Raw genomic sequence first — 22,657 nt, 5'->3', positions numbered from 1 at the left:
AGACACTACTCGTTTGGAGTCTCCATATTAAACCCTTCACTTTGCAGTTAGTTCATCACTTCAGTTTCTATTTATCTTCTAAACCTGTGCTATTTTGTTATGGGGATGTGAAAGTGTAAAACATTTAGGTCCAGAGTGACCATAAGGACCTGGGTTGGTAGTACTGGTCACAAACTTCAGAGAATTAGTATTCTGAACTTTGGAACAATGACAAAACTGTTCTGAGTGTGGCATGTCCAAAATGGGTCTCCATGTACCTTCCTTTCTTGGGATCAGAAAGCCTGAATAAAACTCTCTGCCATTCCTTTCTAGACAAGACCTTCTCTGTGGCTCCTATAGCATTTTTTTAAAGCGGCAGGAATAATGTTTACCTGATTCTTGAAAAATGAGGAAACGCGTCTGCATTCTGGAATTTTTTGGTACAGTAACCTGCAACCATGCAGAAGAATATTTAGGACAAACTGGTCATAATTTCAAGGCTGATTACAAAATTGGCTTAATGTCCTCCAGCTCTTGAGGGCACTGGGAAAGAAGGGGGAGAAAGGAAGGATAGGTTGAAGAGGGCTTATGGGAAGAGAGAAAGTACAGTTTTGTACCTACCATAAATGTAGATGTTCGAGTGTATTCACTGCTGCAGTCATTACACTTGGGTTATCCTGCCGTCAGGGGGTCCCGCAGTTGGCCAGAGTTCCAAAGTCTTGGTCCGGCGTCGGTTGCTGTCGCTTCTTCCCTGACATCAGTGCGCCAGGGGTATATAAGATGCAGCAGAAGCCATTTTCTTCAGTTTTTCTTGCCCCAGATGTCAGGTGCCCCCAAATAGGTAGGCAATACATATTGCTAATAAAACATACATAAAAAATAAAACAATACCTTCAGTTACAAGCAAATACACCACATAGGTTGTATAGGGTAGAAAGGTACAGATAAGTCCCAGCTAAGAAAGTGGGGATGGAGGGAGGGTAACCTGGACTGCAGCAGTGAATACACTCTAACATCTACATTTATGGTAGGTACAAAACTGTACTATGTTCATTGTGTTTCACTGCTGCAGTCATTACACTTGGGATGAATCCCAAAGTTGAGGTTGGGTGGCTGGATCTATAAAGGATTGGGGGTGGCTGTGAGGCCCTGCAGCACTGCAGTGGCAAAGCCAGCTCTGCATTTCGAGTAAAGAGGCAAGTGGTAATGCTTGGTAAAGGTGTGCACTGAACTCCAAGTTGCAGCTTCCAAAATATCCTTGGTAGGTACTCCTCTAAGGTAGGCAGTTGAAGTGGCTGTTGCCCTGGTGGAATGTGGCCTAATGCTGCTAGGTACAGGTTTTACATGCTGTGTGTAGCAGAAACGGATACAGTGTCCTATCCACTTTGAAATGGTCTGCTTTGAAATAGCCTTTCCCTGTGATCCTGCAGCATATGCTACAAACAACTGCTCAGTTTTCCTGAAAGCTTTTGTTTTGTCCAAGTAGAAGCTTAACTGCCACTTGCCCTGAATACATTTTCCTGCCATGTGTGCTCCCCAGGCATAATCCGAAGCATCTGTTGTTAGTGTCTGCCTGGCTGTGGGTAAAGTGAAAGGCTGTCCCTTGTTGTGGTGACATGCCTGTGCCCACCATCGAAACTCCTGTTGTAGGCAGAGAATAAGTGGTATTACTGTTTCCAAACTGTGACAGTGTTGAGTCCAAACACTATTTAGGTACCATTTTAATTTCCTCATATGCAGTCTGGCATATGGTATTAGTAGTATGCAGGACCCCATGAACCCCAAGGCCTGCAGAATTTTTCTTGCAGGGAGTTGGGGTTTTGTTCCCATCAATTGAAAGTACTGAGTCAGTTGTCTTTGCTTGTCTGGCGTGAGATAAGCCATCTGGGCCGTTGTATTTAAGCTGGCACCCAGCTATATTATCTCTTGTGAGGGCACTAGTTTTGACTTCTTTTCGTTTACTGTGTACCCTAGGCAAATTAGCAATCTTTTTACAAATGCCAGATGCTTTAGAAGAATGCCCTTGCTCTCTGCTTGAATAAGACAGTCATCCAAGTAGGGATATATTTGAATTCCTTTTTGTCTGCAAAATGCAATTACTGGTGCCAGGCATTTTGTGAAGACCCAAAGACAAGCCAAAGGGCAGTGCAGAGAATTGGTAATGCATTGTGCCAGCTATGAATCTGAGGTATCTTCTGCAATTTTGTCTGATTGGGACATGCATGTATGCCTCTTTGAGGTCCAAAGTAACAAGCCAAGCCTTCTTGCCCAGCATGGGAAGAAGTTGCTGTAGTGTCAACATTTTGAATTTCGGAACATCCAGGTAAGTATTTAGAGTAGATAGGTCCAGTATGGGTCTCCAGGCTTTGTCCTTTCTGGGGACCAAGAAAAGTTTAGAGTAAAATCCTTGTCCCTGCTGTGGCACTTTTTGAATAGCTCTCATGTCCATGAGGGCTGTAATTTGTTTTTGTACCTCTGCCCATTGATTTTGTGGCAGGTCTGGCATTCCTTTTGGCCTTGGTAGAGTGTGAAAGTGGAACCTGTAACCTTGAGACACAATATTCAGAACCCATTTGTCTTGAGTGATTATACACCAATTTTGTGAAAAAAGTGCTATTTTCCCCCTAAGGGAGCTGCCAAAAGGTAAGTGCTTGGCATTTGAAGGGAAGTCATTGGGACTTGTTTCCTATAAGGTTGTGACTTGTCTTCTTCTCCTTTTGGGGTTGAAGCACCCCACTGTCGTGGTCTGTAAGAGCCTTGGGGCTGAGATCTGCCTCTTTGTGGTCTGTCTGATACTGGAAAGGACCAAGTTTTAGAAGGCCAATTTCTGCTAAATCGAGGTGGCTGTACCTGTAAGAAATCCTTCACTGTTTGCATAGATTTTGCCTTATCCTCCATTTTCTTTAATACCTCTTCTGCCTTAATACCAAACAAGATATCATGCTGTAAAGGAGCATCCAATAATTTTGCCTTAACATGATCAGGTAAACCTTGTTCTTTTAAACAAGCATGCCTTCGAATCACAGATCCTGTAACTGCGGCTCTACAAGAAGCCTCTAATGAGTCAAAACCACATTGCAGAGTATGTTTTCCCACTTGTTCAGCTGCATGCAATAAATCCTGCATTTCTTTATAGTCTGGACCTTCTGAGCTTGTAAGCACTTTCTGTTTTAACAGAGACATTAAATATTGTTGGTATTTAAGCATGTGGAACTGGCAATTTAAAGCCCTTACTGCTAAAGTTGCAGAAGTGTAAACTTTCTTCCCCCATCTATCTAATGCTCTAGAATCCCTGTCGGAGGGAAATGGATTTTTAGCAGTGGAAGCCTTTACCCCTTTGGGACCCTGGGAAATAGTTTCTGGGTCAGCAGCAGGGTTTTTATAAAGAAATTTGTGAGAGTTAGGGACTCTGTAGTACCTATCTGGCTTGACTGGTGCTGGGGGCAAAGAATCAGGGGTTAAACTGGATTCAGAGAACACGTCATCCACAATATCTAACACAGGTGGAATAGCAAGGGGCCTGTGCTGAGGCAATAAAAGAAAATCTCTGAGCCTTTTCTTGGATTCTGAATAATCCTGGCTCTCCCAATGGAAATGCTCCCTCATGGTATGTAAAGTTTCCCCAAGAGAGTAATCCTCGGGAGGTGAGGCTGAGGGGATTGATTCTTCAGCATCAGTGTCCTCATAGGGGGGTAAAGAGTATCCCTGGTCTGAAGAGGAGTCAGAGGAAATGGAAACCTGGTCAGAGGAATCACAGTCTGTATCCTTTTATCAGGAGGGGGATGGGAACCCCTGATCAGAGTAATTAGGTCTTCGGACATTTTGAGCATCTGTTTTTTAGGCATGGAGGCCTGTCCAGGTGAATGCTGTACTTGCTTCTTTGTCTTTAATGGAGTTTTAGACTTGGTAGTTGTTTTGATGGTAAGCTGTGAAGGTCTGAAAACACCCTCAGAACCCGATGCCTGCTCAGCGGCTCCGGACCCATCTGAAGGGTTAATTTCCATAGGCCCAATACCTTGAGTTTCCAGAGGCCTAGAAATCTCCACGTGGGAGTCGGTGGCGGCCTGTGGCTCTGAGGTAGAGAGTGTCAGGGGCTGCGAAAGCGCCTCACTGAGAACCGGCAACTGGCCTAGAAGAGGCTTCATCGTCGGTTTTGGACCTCGGATGCCTGTCCTTATCTTTCTTTGCATTTTTTGTGCATTCTGGTCGTCGGCTGTTCCGACAGCATGGTATAATTGAACCTTCGACCAAAGTAATGGCGAGCAAAATTAAACCGACGTTTAATAGTGCACTTGTTAAATCTAGCACAAAACCGACAACTAGTGACGTTGTGGTCTGGGCCTAGACATGGAATACAGTAAGAATGAAAATCCTTACGAGGTATTTGCTTCCCACAAGAAATGCAATTAACTTTTACTGACATCGGTCTGAGGCAAGAAAAAGTTTCCCCAACGGGGTACTTAGATTTACTGAAGACTTCGGTTCTGAAATTCGAATTCGAAAATCTCAGGAATCGGCCAACCAGCACTTGCGAACTGCTTTTCCTTGGGGCACCGCGCGGCAAGAAAGACTGAAGAAAATGGCGTCGGCTGCATCTTATATACCCCTGGCACACTGACGTCAGGGAAGAAGCGACAGCAGCCGACGCCAGACCAAGACTTTGGAACTCTGGCCGACTGCGGGACCGCCTGACGGGAGGATAACCTAAGTGTAATGACTGCAGCAGTGAAACACGAACATCGTGAAGAAGGGGGAGAAAGGAAGGGTAGGTTGAAGAGGGCTTATGGGAAGAGAGAACAGGCGGGACAGCCTGGCTGAGTCACATCCCTGATAACCCTAAGACTTCTCCTTGTGTTCTGCTTGCCATTGTAATTTGTACATTACCTTTTTCCTTTTGCCAGACTTGTTTTTGTCTTGGTTAGGATATCTGGCTGGTTAGTTTCTGCTGTACCTAGAAGTTTGGGCCTAAAAGTCTTGCCCTTTCCTTCCAATATCTTGAAAGCTCTCTCTGCTCCCTGAAAGAGGATCCTTGATTTAACACGGTCTGGAAAAGGCAGTCTCAATAATGAAGACTGTCGGCTGCCCTGCATAAGAGAGCCACAGAATCATACCCAAATTTCTTGGAATGCCTGGCAAGCTGAAATGATAGTCACAAAGTTCAAGCAACTCCCACTTCAATCCTTATCCTATATAACCTCTGTTGTAGCGCTCATCTTTTCTAGCAAGGATTGCTGATACAGCCACAGATGTGTAAACTTTTTTCACCTCTATTTGTTGAGCATCCTACTCTTCCTTGTCATTTGGTAGTACTTTAGAACCATTAGGAGACCACCTCCCTGCCTTCACCCATAGAGCTACATCCTCTTCCTCATATTCCCAATTCTTACACACTCGTAACCTAACTAACTTTAACCCCTCTACCTTCTCTGACTCCCTTAAGCTCACTAACTGGAACCCACTAAAAACCCTACCTCTAGACGAAGCCATTGACTTCTTCAGCTCTACATTCCTAACTGCCCTAAACTCCCTAGCTCCAATACAAACTAAAAGAGTTAAAGCCAAGATTGTCCCTTGGCTTACCAAAGAAACCAAGAAAATTATGCTACAAAGAGACAAATCTCGGAAAAGCTATCTCTATCATAAACAGCCTGTATTTTTACTTAAATACAAACAGCTGCGAAACCTAGCCAAAAAAACAAGTCATTACAGATAAAAAATCATACTACAACCATTTACAAATAAATCATGCAAAAAAACCCAAACAATTCTGGAACTCTATTAACTCCCTTCTCAAGCCTGGTACAACAAACAACCCTTACCCAGATACTAGCAAATCTGACCAAGAAATTGCCAAACTATTCAACACCTTCTTCACCTCTTCTATTGCTGAGCTAACCAAAAACTTCCCCAACAACATCCCCCAAAACCCCCTCTGCCCAAGCTTCCTCCCACTCTCCTCCCACACCCCCTACTTTTGAACTTAAACTACCTTATAAAAAAACTTCTCTCCAAACTTAAACCTTGCACCAATGCCCCTGACAACATCTCCTCCCCCTCCTTAAAAATTGCCTCAAACAGTATTGCTCTCCCTATCAGCATCCTGATAAATAGATCACTACTAGAGTCCCATGTACCCAAACTATGGCGTTCTGCTTTTATTCTTCCACTCCACAAGTGTGGCAAAAACTCTAACTTCTCCAACTTCTGCCCTATAGCCATCCTCTCACTCATCTCTAAACTTCTTGAAAAGTGCATACACCTGCAGCTCATGCAATTCCTGACCAAATACCAGCTGCTCTCTCCTACCAAACACGGCTTCCGCCCTGGACACAATACCAACACAACCCTTCTCTCCTTTTTACACTCTGTCAATTCAGCTCGAGATTCTGGTAACTTAGTTTCGTCTGTTCTGCTAGATTTATCTAAAGCTTTCGATACCATCTCCCACACCCATCTACTAAACCATCTATCTAACCTCAACATCTCCCCAAAAACTCTTTCCTGGTTCTCCAGCTATCTTTCAGACAGATCCCAAGCCGTGAAATGGGGCCAAGCCTCCTCCACCTTCCTTCTCACCCCCACAGGAATACCCCAAGGTTCCACACTTGGTCCTCTGCTATTTAACGTCTTCAATTAATGATTTCCACAAAGCCATTCCTAATACCATAATTGTCCAATACGCAGACAATTCAACTTTGATCTGCTGTGCCTCCAACCTAACAGAACTCCAGTCTCTAACTCAAACTGCCTTCTCAACCACTGAAAAATCGATGCACCAAAACCACTTCTTACTTAACGCTAACAAAACTAAGATTCTTCTATTCACTCCCACTGATAAAAACTCATTTCAAATTACCAGCCTTAACAACTCCATCACTGACATCGTTCCCTCCGCCAAACTCCTGGGGGTTACCATCAATGAACACTTAAAATTCAATACCCACATCCAACTTATCAAGAAAACCCACATAAAACTCGGCCTACTGTACAGAAACAATCACTTAATCACTTCCTCTCTCCCTCTACTAGATATACTTTGGCCACCACATATCTCCTCCCATCTCTTCTGTATGGCGCTCCTCTGCTTACTAATCTCTCTTCCACCCTTTCCTCCAAACTGGAAGAATGCTACAATAAAATCTCCAGATTCGCCACCAAGGCAAATTCCTTCTCTCATCACTGCACCTCTCTAGAAACTTTAAATTGGTTTGAACTCCCCAATCAACTTGACTTCCTCCAAATTGTCTCAGCCCACAAATTATTATTTCAACCCACCAGCTGCCCCGCACTATCTAATATTCATCAACCATATACCCCACTCAGACCCCTTAGATCTACTCACCAAAACCTTATTACCGTCCACAAACCCAAGCGCCCACCTGGTCAGCTTCTACTCTCCTTTTCCCTAGCTAAAAAATGGAATGCCCTGCCCCCTACACTGAAGACCTGTGACAACCTAAACACCTTCAAAACAACTTCATTCCTACCTGTTTCTTCACAGAAAATGTAACTGCACTCTTCATCCCATACCTCCCAAGCTTGCCTCCTCCTTCTCTCCTAGCTAACCTTCATAACTTTCTAATTTCTCTCATAGACCTAGATTATAAATGTAACTAATATCAACATCCAGCCTTATGCTCTATGCCTCTCATCCTCCGGGACAATTTCTTTAATATCTTAGTTGCTTTAGTGAATGATACCTATTTGACTGCAATTCTACCTGTTGTTTTTTGTAATACTACCTATTGATTGTAATGCAAATATTTTTCTTTGTAATTCACTATGTAATGTAACTTTGTATTGTGGAGCTTTTCTCCCCGGGCCTCCACTGAAAATGGGCTCTTGAGCCCAGTGGACTTCCCCAGTCACCCAACTGGAATAAATAAATAAATAATAATAAAATAAATAAATTTGGAATAGGGTCCCTGGATGCAGCTGTAGCTGCTCCCTTATTGGAATCCAGGGGCACCACAGCTATATCAACCAAAGGATTCTTAGACAGGAATGTGTAAGAATCACTGACTCTATAGAAAACGGTAACGTTTTCTTGATGCAGGAGGGGAGTCTGGCTCCACAGATACATTGGTGACTACATCCTTAAGGATATACACAATTGTACTCTGCTACAGCTGGTATGTTTAATAAGCAAGAGTGTGATGAACCCATATTAGGAGTTTTGCCGCCCTCCAACAAAAAAGAACTTCTCTGTGGTGTATGTATGCAATTAAATTGTTTGCTGTTATGTATGAGTATTTTTTTTTAAATGGATATACTGAGTATATCAGATTTCACAGTGCCATATGATGAAGCGGCACTGAACTATACAAGAGTTGCAATTTTGTTAAGATGTCTTTAAGCAGCAGACAAGTTCTGAATTGTAACAGCAAACCTAGGTCAGTCAACAGATGCAGAAGTACGCTCTAAACAATGGAAGAGCCATTTTGAGCAAAATCAAAGATGCTAGCAAAGGGTCAACAGACTGGGCACTTGGGGAAAACTGGGTCAATCCAACTCATTGTGGAGAAAAGGGAACATAACTGATATTTTTATTCACTGTTCTCTCTCAAGAAATCCTGTCATCTGGCTCTTTAGCACTTTTCTATGAATGCTCACTCTCCTTCAAGCTTGAGTGCAAAATTATTAAACATTTAAAGCACTCTACTCGAGAGGAATGATTACAGGGCATATCCCACCAGTACCCAAGAAAGTAGTGAGGTCTGAATAAAATTCCTTTTTTTTAAGGCAGTGACTGGAAGAAGCATTACTATGTGTACACGCAGGTGGCTATGAACTAAAGAGCTGGGTTTAGTTTCATCAGTTTTCTTTATCTGGTAGATAGGATACTGCAGATATGCAAGGTCATCTTGGAAGGGTGCTGAAAAAGTTTATTTTCTCTGTACTGTATGACTTGTGCCATTCATCACTCCTACTCTACCTATAACCAGTTCTGTAGTTTTAGAACAGTCCTTCCATAAAATGGAGTGGTTCCCATTTTTCTCCCACCCACGCTTATGTTGCCAGACTTTGGTCCTATAGAATCAATTTTTATGAATACAAAACAAAGGTGTCAAACAGGTAATGCATTTCTAGCCACTCTTCTTTTAAACACACTCCACTGCTTTTCTTTCCTCTTTCCTCCTATGCACTGGTAGAAACTGTCCACCTATTTGCAACTGCATTCTACATTTTGGTTTATAAATATTTTCCAATTGTTTTTTCTTTGCCACAATTACCTTACTCTCTCTCTGGGTGACCTTCTTTTTGAAAGCTAGGAATTTTCAACCCTTAATCATAGGGGATGCAACAGAAAGCGATCTCTAGTTCTCAATGAGCCTAATGCATAGGTTTACTTCAGTAGCTATTATCAGGTGAGTCAACTGTACCCATTTTCCCATTTAGTCCAAAAACAAGGTTGAAGCAAACCACAATACATATAACCCTACCCTCAAGAAATCCAGTGCACACATAAGCAAGTCTCAAAAATGCTCCTATGCTACTACTGAATTATATATACTGCAATAATATAATGCAATACACTCCCTATCGATATAAAAACACTCTAACCACACTTTTGTATACCCAATTTTTGCCCATTCGAACTACTGCATTATACCTGTCTTGCTAAACTCAAACAATAACTTTGTAAAGAATGTTAGATTTTTAAGTTCAACTACTACTGTGAATCTCTGAACTCATGTAATGACTGAAAACGGTCCTTGGACAAACCCATCTACCCAGTTATCAAACTGAAATAAAATAAATCAATGGATTACAGGTATTCCCATTACTCTTCATTCATACATCTCTCATCCTTACCTCTTTGGGGGAGGTCTGGACTGAACCATTTGCCTGTACCACAGGGCTGGTTGCAGACACAGGACTAGTAAAAGCAGAATCTCGACCAGGAAAAAAGAGACCAGGTTTGGCTTCACTTCTGTTGGGTTTCCATGGTCCAGGCTGTAAAGAGGGAGAGGAGAATGGGAAAAGGGTCTTGAAACAAGCTGGAAAAATGTGCATTTACTAACCCTTCACCCAGTTCAAGTTCAGAACACTAATTTTAATCATACATTTTGAAAATTCACATCAGAAGTAATGTATGCCTACTAACACAATGTTGAAGCAGTAATAGGGGTCAGAAACAGTACTGGGATGAAGTACACTGCACCAGCTCTGACTTAACACTAGAGTATCCCTTTCCCTCCTCGAGAGCAGTGCTGCTGCCATCTGGGAGAATACTAAAAAAATGTTGGTGGGGCGGGATAATTCAGAGCTCTAAGATCTTGAAACCATAACAAAGGGGAGTGGAATTACTTCACAAAGGAGGTTACATAAACTAAAATCCCCAGCAGCAAAATAAAACTACCTTCAAGTACACATGAAAGCCACAGTTCCTCTCTAATTGTCATATACTGTTAAAAGGCCATCCTTTCCCACACCCTTCAAATTTATGGTGTGGGTGTAAAAGTACACGATTAGAATATCACCATTTCAGAACACGTAAAACTGGATGATCTATAAAGGAACATGTCAGAGTGTTTACAATACAGATTACCATCAACATTTACTCCAATTTGGCCTTCTCTCTCCCCACACTAGGGAACATGCCTAATATCAAACAACAAACTGCCACCCACACTGTCACAACGGTACACACTTGCACAACTTAAAGTCCTTCAGGACAACAGCCAGTGAACAGGGCCACTATCCACATAAAAAGGGACAAAATGAGAATATCCACTAGAAGACCCCTGCCCTGATGGGTCTGCGGTTGGATTTAACTTCACCACCACTTAGTACATTATGGAAAACCCCATATTCAGTAATGTCTCACTGCAGGCTGTGAAGGAATTTGCCAGCTACATTAAGTGCTGCTGCCAGCCCAACAGTTCATTCAAAGTGCCAAAGCAAACACTTTCCTACAAATCAAGTAATGAAGATTTGACACTCGCATTATTTTATACAATCACAACAATTCACTGCACCCCAGGGGGATGGAGGCTATTCCAGACTCAAATATTTCACCTGGCAGAGCCAAATGAACAAAACGTACTGCAGTTAACACTGGTCTCTTAGTTTTGCTGCATCCCACACATTCCAAGCAGTAACCAGAGTGAAAAGCAGAGGACTACACAGTCACACTACTTTAGAAGTTGCAGGGTAGTGAACTTTCCAAATATAACCCCATCTTCCAGAATTACAGTCAACAAGATAACACCTAGTGAACATATGCACAGATGACCAAGTAGTTGCAGCAATACAGACATTAGCAATGGAGGTAGTTGAAAAAGTAGAAAGCTATCATTCCTTCTTCTACCGGAATCTTCAGCAATTGTCAGAAGTCAGTTGGACACCTGAAGGCAAAACGCAATGCAGGAGGCAGCCCAACTGAATATATATTTGCAAAACATAAACCTTTCCTTCCTCAACACAAATGAAGGAACTACTGATTGGTTAACTGTGAAGTTACCTTCCAGAAGGAAATGTGGGTGCACACCGAGGTACAACCTGTCCTACTGAAAGACACAAGGTTCCCTAAACAGAAGGTTATGAAACTCATGAAATATGCAGAGATTTGTCGGCCACCAAGAGCAGCACAAATCAAAACATTTCCATCTCCACTGAGCTAGAAAACCCACAGATGACTTGAGATTTCAACTGCTCACATAAAAGGGAGTTCTAAGAAAAACAGAAATGCAGCACTCCTAAGGATCTACTTTACCAGCTTGCAGCGTGAAAGCCCAGTCTTCACCAAATTCATGACGTAAAACAAATGACTGACATGCAGCATAGCCACAAAATGAAGACTCAAATTTCACAAGTCCCAGAGTCAGAAGCACCTACATACTGAATGAATGGGGAAAAAAGGATGCCTCAGCACCAAAAAGGGAACCACTTTTGCTTGGCAGATTACATCTTTTGCATGGAAGGTTTACTGGCAATTTCAGTCGCCTTTCTAAGTCCACCTGAAAGCCTCAGTGGGAAGAAAGAACTGAGGCAAGATCCACAGTTACGTCAGTCATTGTGTTGGGGTATAAGGAATGAAAGAGAACTTCTTTGCGTTGAGCAGGATAATCGCCTGTACTGCCAAGGAACCAATATCCTTAAAGTATAGCCTTCTCAAACACTACAGTTTTGAGGATATGTTTTTCTTTCTTGTAATTCTGAAATGAAGGGTGGAATTACAGGTAACTTTTAAAAGGCATGCAGATCTCCGTCTGCTACACTTACAGCACTAACTTGGTTTTGTCCTACTGGACAAAAGTGAGGGTGAAAAAGTACAGTTGTGTACACTTACCATAAATGTAGATGTTAAGAGTGCATTCACTGTTGTAGTCATCACATTTGGGTTATCCTGCCAGGGGTAGCCCTCAGTCGGCTCGAATACCACAGGCTTAGTCAGGAGCCCCCAAATAGGGAGCTAGGTTATGGTGGAAGACCACCACCAGTAGAAAGTAAATACCAAAAATTCCCTGCAAGGAGAGAGAAAGACACAGAGAGAGACACAAGTGGGATGGAGGGGTGGAAACCAGGACTGCAACAATGAATACACTCGAGCATCTACATTTATGGTAAGTGTATACAACTGAACTATGTTCTTCGTGTTTCACTGTTGCAGTCATCACATTTGGGTTGATTCCCAAATCTGAAGAAAAGGGTGGAGGAAATCAAGAATACTAGGGGCTGGCTAGGATGCCCTGCAAGACTGCGGTGGCAAAGCCTGCCCTAAATTTGGAGAAGACAGGCAGGTGGTAATGCTTGGTGAAGGTATGAATAGGAGTCCATGTTGCAGCCTCCAGGAGGTCTCTGGTGTGGACCCATCTGAGAAAAGCTGCAGAGGTGGAAGTTGCTCTGGTGGAATGTGTCTTGACCCCCTTTGGGGGTGGTTACCTGCGCTGTTTGTAGCAGAAATGGATGCAGTGTGCTATCCATTTGGAGATTGTTTGGATATGGCCTTGCCCTCTCTGCTCCTGCAGCGAAGCTGACTAGCAATTTATCAGTTTTTCTAAAAGATTTAAGTCCTGTCCAGGTAGAATCTGAGCTGTCTGTGCACATCTAGGCAGTGCAGAATCCTTTCCCCCCTTGTTTTGTGGGTCAGGGAAAAAGGTGGGCAATGAATGGATTGGTTGAGAGCCACACTTGACACCACTTTTGGCAAGAAGGATGGGTTAGTCCTGAGGGAGACCCTGTCAGCATTAAAAATGATGAAGGGCTCCACAGCCATATGTGCTTGCAGGTCTGATAATCTTCTAGCTGAAGTGAAGGCATGAAGCAAGGCTGTCTTCCAAGAGAGAAATTTTAACTCGGCTGAAGCTGCAGGTTCAAAAGGGGGCAGGGTGAGCTTTTCCAACACAAAGTTAAGGTCCTAGGCTGGGGTAGGAGCTCTTCTGGGTGGCCTTAAGTTGTTGGCCCCTCTTAGGAACTGTTTGATGAGAGGGTGTGAGAAGAGAGGTGGCGCTCTGCTGAAAGGAGCAGATATGACTGAGGCATGAATTTTAAGAGAAGGACAGACCCCTGCGTAGTAGGTCTGCCAGGTAATCCAGGATGAGAGTTAGGGAGGCCTATGCCGTTCCAACTCTCTTAGCCTGGATCCAGGTGCAAAACCTTTTCCACTTGTTAGCATAGGATTTTCTAGTGCTGGGGTGCCTGGCCTCACGTATAACATCTAGAACTTGTTTGCTTACACTGGCAGCTTGAGGAGAGGTTAGGGAATAGGCCAGGCTGCAGGTTGAGGGTCTGCAATTAGGGGTGCATGAATTCTCCATTCCTCTGGGTCAGGAATGTTGGGATCTGAGGTAGGTGCCATGGTGGCAGGAGTGGGTACCAGTGCTGGCGTGGCCAGTCTGGGGCAATCAGGATTGCCCTCGGTTTTTCCTCCCTTATTTTGAGCAGTACCCTTGAAATGAGTGGTAGAGGGGGAAATGCATAGACAAAGAGGTTTACTCATTGGAAAGACTGAGCATCCACTTTCCAGTCCTTGCTGTGAGGTTCCCTGGTGCAGAATTTCCTGAGCTGATGATTGGAGTGGGAAGCAAAGAGGTCTACTTTTGGGGTGCCCCATTTCTGGGTTACAAGGGTAAAGGTTCTGAGATCTAGCAGTCACTCCTGTGGGTCTTGCAGGTTTCTGCTTAAGTTGTCTGCCAGGGAGTTTAGAGAACCTGTCAGGAATTGTACTAACAGGTGTAGTTGCATGGATGAAGCAGTGTGCCAAAGGATTATGGCGAGCCTGCAGAGAGGATAAGAGTGAGTCCCTCCCTACTTGCTGACATACCACATCACTGTGATGTTGTCTGTTTTGATCAGTAGAGGCCCCAGGGAGAGTAGGGATCTGAAAGCTGTCAGTGTGTGCTGAACAGCTAACATCTCTTTTAGGTTAATGTAAAGATGTATTTGATTTGGGCTCCATTGGCCCTGAATGCACCTGCCGTCCAGGTGAGCAACCCAGGCATAGTCTGATGCATCTGTGGTGAGGGTCTGGGCGGCGTGGGGGTGTGAGAAGGGAAGTCCCTTGCTGTAGTTGCATGCTGCTGCCCACCAAAGAAAATCTTTCCTTAGACAAGGTGTCACTGGTATAAGAGTCTCCAGGTCTAGAGAGTGCTGACACCAAAGGCTTTTTAGGTACCACTGTAGTTTTGTCATATGCAGTTTGGCATATGGAATGAGTAGAATGCAAGAGTCCATGAACCCTAGAACTTGCAGGATTTTTCTTGCGGATAACTGGGTTCTGGTGGCCACTTGAGAAAAGTAGCCTGTCAGGTAAGGTTTGTTTTTCTGGAGTAAGGAATGCCATCTGGGATGCTGTGTCCAGGCTTGCTCCCAGGAATACAATTTTTTGTGTGGGGACTAGTTTTGATTTCTTCTCATTGATAGTATACCCCAGGGAGATCAGTACGTCCTTTACAAAGGTCAGGTGCTGAAGCAGCTTTTCCTGTCTGCCTGAATCAGGCAGTCGTTTAAGTACGGATAAATTTGAATATTTCTTGGTCTGCAAAAAGAAATAGCGGGTGCCAGACATTTTGTGAAAACTTTGGGAGCAGTAAATAAGCCAAAGGGAAGCGCAGGGAACTGAAAGTGCACAGATCCTGCCCTGAAATGTAGGTATTTCCTGCATGATTCCCTGATTGGGAGCATTCTGAATTTTGGTATCACCAGAAAGGTGTTTAGAATGGATAAATCGAGGATGGGGCGCCATGTGCCCTCTTTTCTGGGTACCAGGAAGAGTCTGGAGTAGAAACCTTAGCCTATCTGTTCTGAAGAAACATGCTCTATGGCCCTTATGGAGAGTAGGGGAAGGACTTGCTTTTTGGCCTTTGCCTATTGGTTTGGAGGAAGATCTGGGAACCCTTTTGGTGTTGGCAGTGTGTGGAAATAAAATTTGTATCCCTGGGACACTATGAGGAGGACCCAGCAGTCGTTGGTAATGGTGGCCCAGTTGCCTGCATGGAAGGAGAGTTTTCCTCCTAGGGGCACGAGCAGGTGAGCAGAGGGAGGGGGTGGAAGTGTAAAGTCATTTTGAGGTCTTATACCATAAGGGGGTGGCTTTGCACTCCCTGTTTCTGAAGACGAGAAAAGTACAGTTGTGTACACTTACCATAAATGCAAATGTTAGAGTGTATTCACTGTTGCAGTCATTACATTTGGGTAATCTGCTGGCAGGATGCCCTCAGTCGGCCTGATTAACAAAGTCTTGGGTCCTCCGTCAGTTGCTGTCCCTTTTTCCATGACGTCAGGTCGTCAGGGATATAAAACATGCAGCCGACGCCATTTTCATCAGTTTTTCTTGCCCCAGATGTCAGGTGCCCCCAAATGGGGAACAATATATATATATATATATATATATATATATATATATATGCATGTAATTTAAACACAACAAATATACCTCCAAATAAAAGCAAATATTATACCAAAAAGACTTTTGAGCATAGTAAAAGAAAGAAGAGGTATAGTAAGAAAAAAACAGGGGGCTGGCGGGTGGGTAACCAGGACTGCAACAGTGAATACACTCGAACATCTACATTTATGGTAAGTGTACACAACTGTACTATGTTCTTCGTGTTTCACTGTTGGTCATTACATTTGGATAGAATCCCAAAGCTATGGTTGGGAGGATGGAATTATACAGCATTAGGAGCAGCTATAAGGCCCTGCAGGACAGCAGTGGCAAAGCCTGCTCTGGATTTAGAGAAGAGAGGTAAATGGTAATGTTTGGTGAATGTATGAACTGAACTCCAGGTAGCAGCTTCTAGAATGTATCTGGTGGGAACCCCTCTGAGAAAGGCTGCAGAAGTAGATGCAGCCCTGGTGGAATGGGATCTGATCCCCTTGGGAACAGGTTTACCATGGTACATGTAGCAGAAACGAATACAACGGCTTATCCATTTTGAAATAGTCTGCTTTGCAATAGCCTTTCCCACTACCCCTGCAGCAAATGCCACCAGTAATTGCTCAGATTTTTTTTTTTTGAGATTTTGTCCTGCTTAAGTAGAATCTTTGTTGTCTGTGTACATCCAATGAATGCAGAATCCGCTCACCCTTGTTCTGTGGATGTGGGAAAAAAGTTGGCAGATGAATGGACTGATTAAGAGCCACACTAGATACCACTTTAGGCATAAAGGATAGATTGGTCCTGAGCGCCACCCTGACTGGGTAAAAGATAATAAAAGGCTCCACTGCCATGAGAGCCTGCAGTTCTGAAATCCTTCTAGCTGAAGTGACTGCTAAAAGAAAAGCTGTCTTCCAAGAGAGAAACTGTATGTCTGCAGTAGCAGCTGGGCTCAAAAGGAGGTAGGGTGAGCTTTTCCAACACAAAATTGAGGTCCCATGCAGGAGTTGGTGCTCTCCTGGGAGGTCTTACATTTTTGGCCCCTCTGAGGTATTGCTTTAGCAGGGGATGAGAAAAGAGGGGAGGCTTTGTGTTGTAATGAGCTGAAATGGCAGAGGCATGTATTTTTATGGAAGAGAAAGATAGGCCCTTGTGAAGCATCTCAGTTAAATATTGCAGAATCTGAGGAATATTGGGCATTGCTGTGCTTATTCCTTGTGCTTGGTTCCAGGCACAGAATCTTTTCCATTTATCAGCATAAGATTTTCTAGTACTAGGCCTTCTAGCCTCCAAAATGACATCCATCACAGGTTTGCTGAGAGATGTAACCGGTGAAATTAGTTGATTAGCCATGCTGCAAGATTCAGAGTTTGGAGCGGAGTGTGCAGAATTTGATAGTTCTGCTGAGACAGTAGATAAGGTGTCTGAGGCAGGTACCATGGAGGAAGGTGTGACATATTGCGTAGGAGCGGGTACCAGTGCTGGCAATGCCATTCTGGAGCAATCAGAATCATTTTTGGTTTTGCCTGTCCGACTTTTAGTAAGACCTTGGAGAGCAGAGGCAGAGGGGGAAAGGCATAGACTGATAGGTTTTTCCAGCTGAAGGATAGAGAGTCCACTTTCCAAGCTTTTTTGTGATGAATTCTTGTGCAGAATTTGTCCAACTTATAGTTCTGGGGTGAGGCAAAAAGATCCATGTCTGGGCTCTCCCATTTACGTGACAACAAGCTGAAGATTTGTGGATCCAGTTTCCATTTGTGTGGGTCCATAAGATTTCTGCTTAGTTCGTCTGCCAGAGTGTTTTGCTTTCCTGGCAGGAAGTGAGCTTGTAGATGTATTTGATAAGTCAAGGCCGTGTTCCACAAAGCCATGGCTAGTCTGCAAAGGGGGTAGGAATGGGTACCCCCTGCTTGTTTATGTACCACATGACTGTGTTGTCTGTCTTTATCAGTAGTTGTCCTGGATGAAGATAGCCCTTAAAGGCTGTCAGAGCATTCTGAACAGCTAGCATCTCTTTCTGGTTGATATGTAGGTGCATTTGATTTGGGCTCCATTGGCCCTGAATGCATCTCCCTGCCATATGAGCCCCCCAAGCATAATCTGATGTGTCCGTAGTCAGGGTTTGGGTGGCAGGGGTGGAATGAATGACAGTTCCTTGTTTTGGTGACAGGCCTCTACTCACCACAGGAACTCTTGCTGCAGGCAAGGGATGATAGAAATCATTGCTTCCAGGCTGTGACAATGTTGACTCCATAAGCTTTATAGGTACTACTGAAGTTTCCTCATATGCAGTCTTGCATATGGAATTATTAGAATGCAGGAAGCCATGAACCCCAAGGCCTGCAGAATTTGTCTTGCAGATAAGCTGGGTTTTTGTGGCCACTTGTTTGAAGTAAGTCATCCATTGAATTTGTTTTTCTGGCGTAAGGCAAGTCATCTGGTCAGTTGTATTCAAGCTTGCACCCAGGAATGTAATTATTTGAGAGGGTACCAGTTGTGATTTATTTTAGTTTATGGTGTACCCTAGACAAGTTAGAAGCCTTTTTACAAACGCCAGATGTTTTAGAAGTGTGTCCTTGTTTTCTGCCTGAATTAGACAATCGTCCAGGTAAGGATAAATCTGAATGTTTCTTTGTCTGCAAAATGCAATTACTGGTGCCAGGCACTTTGTGAAGACCCTGGGTGCGGTAGATAAGCCAAAGGGCAGTGCAGAGAACTGGCAATGCAAATAGCCTGTTTTGAAGCAGAGACATCTTCTGCAAGATTCCCTGACTGGGATATGCAGGTAAAGCCTCTTTTAGGTCTAGAGTTACCAGCCAGGCATCCTTGCCTAGCATAGGCAGTAACTGTTGTAGAGTCAGCATCTTGAATTTTGGAATGTATTTAGAATGGATAAGTCCAGAATTGGATGCCATGATTTGTCTTTTCTGGGTACCAGGAAAAGTCTTGAATTAAAACCTTGTCCCTTTTCCTTTTCTGGTACAGGCTGAATAGCCCCCATATTCATGAGGGACATAACTTGTTTCTGGGCCTCTGCCCACTGCTTTGGATGCAGATCTGGCCATCCGCTTGGGACTGGCAACATGTGGAAATGAAATCTGTATCCCTGGGATACTATATTTAAAACCCACTTGTCCTGGGTAATTAGATGCCAGTTTTGTGCATGAAGTGCCAGTTTCCCCCCCCCAAAGGGGCTGCCAAAAGATAAGTGCTTGGTGATGGCAGAGGAAAGTCATTGAGACTGTTTACCGTAAGGAGGTGCCTTGCTACTTCCAGATTTGGAGGTGGAGGCACCCCATTGTTTTGATCTCTAAGTTCCTTGTGACTGAAATGCAGTCCTGACTATTGGCAGTCTTTTCTTGCCCCAGATGTCAGAAGACCCAAAAGACAAGTCCCAAAAACAACACCTGCACCAAAAACATGTACAATATATACAGTAATATATATACAAAAAATATAAGCATGTAAACTCACCTACACAACCACCCTGAAACACAGAGGGAAAGGAGGAGGGAGATTCCTGCAACAAGGGAAATCCTGAAGGGTTGTTGGACTGCAGCAAGGAATCCTCGAACATCTACATTTATGGTAGGTACACTGTACTATGTTCTTCGTCTTCCCTTGCTGCAGTCCTGTCACTTGGGTTGAATCCCAAAGCAGTGGTAAGGGCGGCTCGCAAATTATAAAGTAGCAGGAGCTGACAACATGCCTTGTAAAACAGCTGTGGCAAAACCAGCTCTAGTCTTAGAGTATATAGGCAGGTGATAATGCCTAGAGAAAGTATGCACTGAACTCCAAGTAGCTGCTTCCAGAATATCCTTAGTTGCCACCCCTTAGAAATGCTGTTGAAGTGGCAGTAGCCCTAGTGGAATGGCCCTAATCCCAGCTGGAACCTCTTTGCCATGATGGGAATAACAAAATGCAATGCAAAAGCCAATCCACCTAGAAATAGTTTGTTTTGACACAGGCTTGCCCTGTGAACAAAGCAAAAGAAACAAGTAACTGCTGAGACTGCCTAAAATCTTTAGTCCTGCTCAAATAATAGCGCAATTGCCTGTGTACATCTAAAGTGTGCAAAATCTTTTCCCCTTTAGTTTGAGGGTCTGCAAAAGCGTAGGCAAATGAATAGTTTGGTTTAAAGCCACACTAGAAACCACCTTAGGCATAAAGGAAGGATTAGTATGGAAAATCAAAAAGGGCTCTACTGCCATAAGGGCCTGCAACTCAGACACCCTTCTTGCAGAAGTAATAGCCAACAGAAAAGCAGTCTTCCATGACAAATATTTCAATTCAGCAGTAGCTGCAGGCTCAAAAGGTTGTAGAGTAAAGTTTTCCAACACAAAATTGAGATCCCAAGCAGGAGTAGGAGCTCCTTGGGGGTCTTATATCTTTTGCCCTCTAAAACTGCTTGAACAAAAGGATGCGAAAACAAAGGTGGGTCACAATCATAGTGAGCTGAAATTGCTGCAGCATGAATCTTTATGGAAGAGAAGGACAAACCTTTGTCAGTAAGATATTGAAGAGCCACACTCAAATTAGGCTCTGAAATCTCAAATTCTTGCTGTAACTCCAAAATAAATCTCTTCATTTTTTTCTCATGACACTCTCCTAGTACTAGGCCTTCTAGCTTCCATAATCACATTTAAAACTGTTGAGGGAAGCTGAGACCACCGGCAGCTTCAACACAGAATATGCCAAGCTGTGAGATGAAGAGATTGAAGCTTGACATTGAGCAGATGACCGCCCTTCTGAGATAACAGATGAAATCAGAGGTAAGGCCAAAAGGCTTCTTTACAAAGACTCCTTAGAGTGAAGTACCCCAGTGTTGCGAGGCCAATCTGGAGCTATCAAAATCATCCTTGGCCTGTCTTGTCTGACCTTTAGTAATACCTTTGGAAGAAAGGGTAGAGGTGGAAAGGCATAGACATGAAGGTTTTCAACTGAAAGACAGAGCATCCACTTTCCAAGCTGTGTGGTGAAACCCCTTTGTGCAATACTTTGGCAGCTGGTGGTTTAGTGGAAGCGAACAGATCTATGTCTGGAGTTCCCCATGACACTGTCAATTTCTGAAATACATGAAGTCAGTTTCCCACTCGTGGGGATCATGATTTGTCTGCTTAATACATCTGCTAGGGAGTTCTGTGCTCCTGGCAGAAACCTTGCCTGAAGAGTCAGTTGCAGGCTTAACGCAGTGGCAGCAGTCTCCCATAAAATCATTGCTTGCCTGCATAGAGGATAAGAATGTGTTCCCCTTGCTTGTTGATGTACCACATGACAGTTGTGTTGTCTGTCAGAATCAACACCTGCCCTGGAAAAGTAACTCCTTGAAGAGCATCAATGCAAACTGGACTGCTAACATCTCCTTCATGTTGATATGTAGATGCTGTAGTCTGGCAGGCCACTTGTCTTGTATCCACTTTCCATTTAGGCTCCCCAAGCAGTGTCCGAGGCATCTGTCGTTAAAATCTGACCCGCCTCTCTGGTCGTCACAGAAGTCCTTTGTTTAGTGACATTTCCTGAGCCCACCACAAGAATTCCTTTTGAAGGCAAGGTATTATTTGAATGACAGTGTCCAAATCTTGGCAGTGCTGTGTCCATACATTTTGAGATACCATTGCAGCTTCCTCATATGCAGTTGGCAATTTGGGAGCCTGGAGAATAAGATGCCATGAACCCTAATGCTTGAAGGACTGTCCTTGCAGTCAGCGGACTGATGAGATAGTTGATGGAAGTAAAGTGACAGACTCTTTTTGTTTGTCCGGGTCGGGGTTAAAAAGGCCATCTGGGCTGCTGTATTCAGTCTCACCCAGAAAAGCACATGTCTTGAGAGGGTACTAGACTGGACTTTATTTCGCTCACAGAATACCCTAGGCATCTTAGCACTGCTATGACATATTCCAGATGCTGTAGAAGGTGTTCTTTTTTCTTGAGCCAGAATCAGGCAGTCGTCCCAAGTAGAGATAGATTTAGATGCCTTGAAGCCTGAAAAGTAGCTTATCACTGAGCCAGAGACTTTTGTGAACTACTGGGCGCAGTAGATAAGCCAAAGGGCAATGCAGAGAACTGATAATGAAAAATCCTCAGTTAGAAACATAGATACTTTCTGCAACTTAGCCTTATAGGCACATGAAGGTAAGCTTTTGAGATCAAAGTTACCATCCAGTGATCCTTGCCCAGCAGGTAACAGTTGCTGTAACGTCAACATCTTGAACTTGTGTAGTGGAATGTGGATAGATAAGATGGAAAAATAAATCAAGTGGTCTCCCCCCTTCTTTGGTACTAGGAACGAGAGAGAATAAAATCCGAAGCCCTTTCTGATACAGGGACTGGCTGAATGGCCCCTCTGGAGTAACTGAGAAACTTGCTTGTGAGCCTCTTTTCTTTGTGGAGGAGGAACATCTGGCATGCCTTTGAAAGGGGCATTGTGTGGAAATAAAATCTGTAACGTGATGATGAATGATATCCAGCACCCATCTGTCTCTGTGATTAAATCCCAATTTTCTTTGAAAAGAGACAATCTTCCTCCCAAAGGAGCTGCCAGACGAGAGTCCACTGGCAGCTGAAAAGGCAGGGCAGTCATTGGTTCTGCTTACGAAAGGACTGACCCCTGCCCTCACCAGAAGTCTGAGCAGGTGAACTGTCTGATCTAGGCCTAAACGAACCTTGAGCCCTGCCCCTACCATGTCTAGACCTACCCCTAGACTGGGAACCATAAGCAGGATATGTCCACCCCTTAGCAGGCCAATTTCTACTAAACGGAGGCTGCACCTGCAAAAATCTTTAACAGTCTGCATAGACTTAGCTTTGTCCTCCATTTCTCTAAAAAACTGCTTCCCACAGGCGTCCAAACAACAC

General features: G+C 43.8%; 1 protein-coding gene across 1 annotated transcript in view; it reads right to left on the bottom strand.

Moving 5' to 3' along the window:
- The window catches only part of GPBP1L1 (GC-rich promoter binding protein 1 like 1), a 1,437,510-nt gene that overhangs the window by 677,600 nt on the left and 737,253 nt on the right, over window positions 1–22,657 (bottom strand). Inside the window, exon 8 of the mRNA XM_044070363.1 lies at window positions 9,796–9,936. Coding sequence (XP_043926298.1) covers window positions 9,796–9,936 — 141 coding nt within the window. The remainder of the gene's footprint in view (window positions 1–9,795; window positions 9,937–22,657) is intronic.

The sequence above is a fragment of the Protopterus annectens genome, chromosome 4.part1 (assembly GCF_019279795.1).
Source record: "Protopterus annectens isolate FY-2018-M chromosome 4.part1, PAN1.0, whole genome shotgun sequence".
NCBI classification, from domain to species: domain Eukaryota; kingdom Metazoa; phylum Chordata; order Ceratodontiformes; family Protopteridae; genus Protopterus; species Protopterus annectens.
The sequence above is the reverse complement of the archived record's forward strand: the minus strand, read 5'-3'. Positions and strand labels throughout refer to the sequence as shown.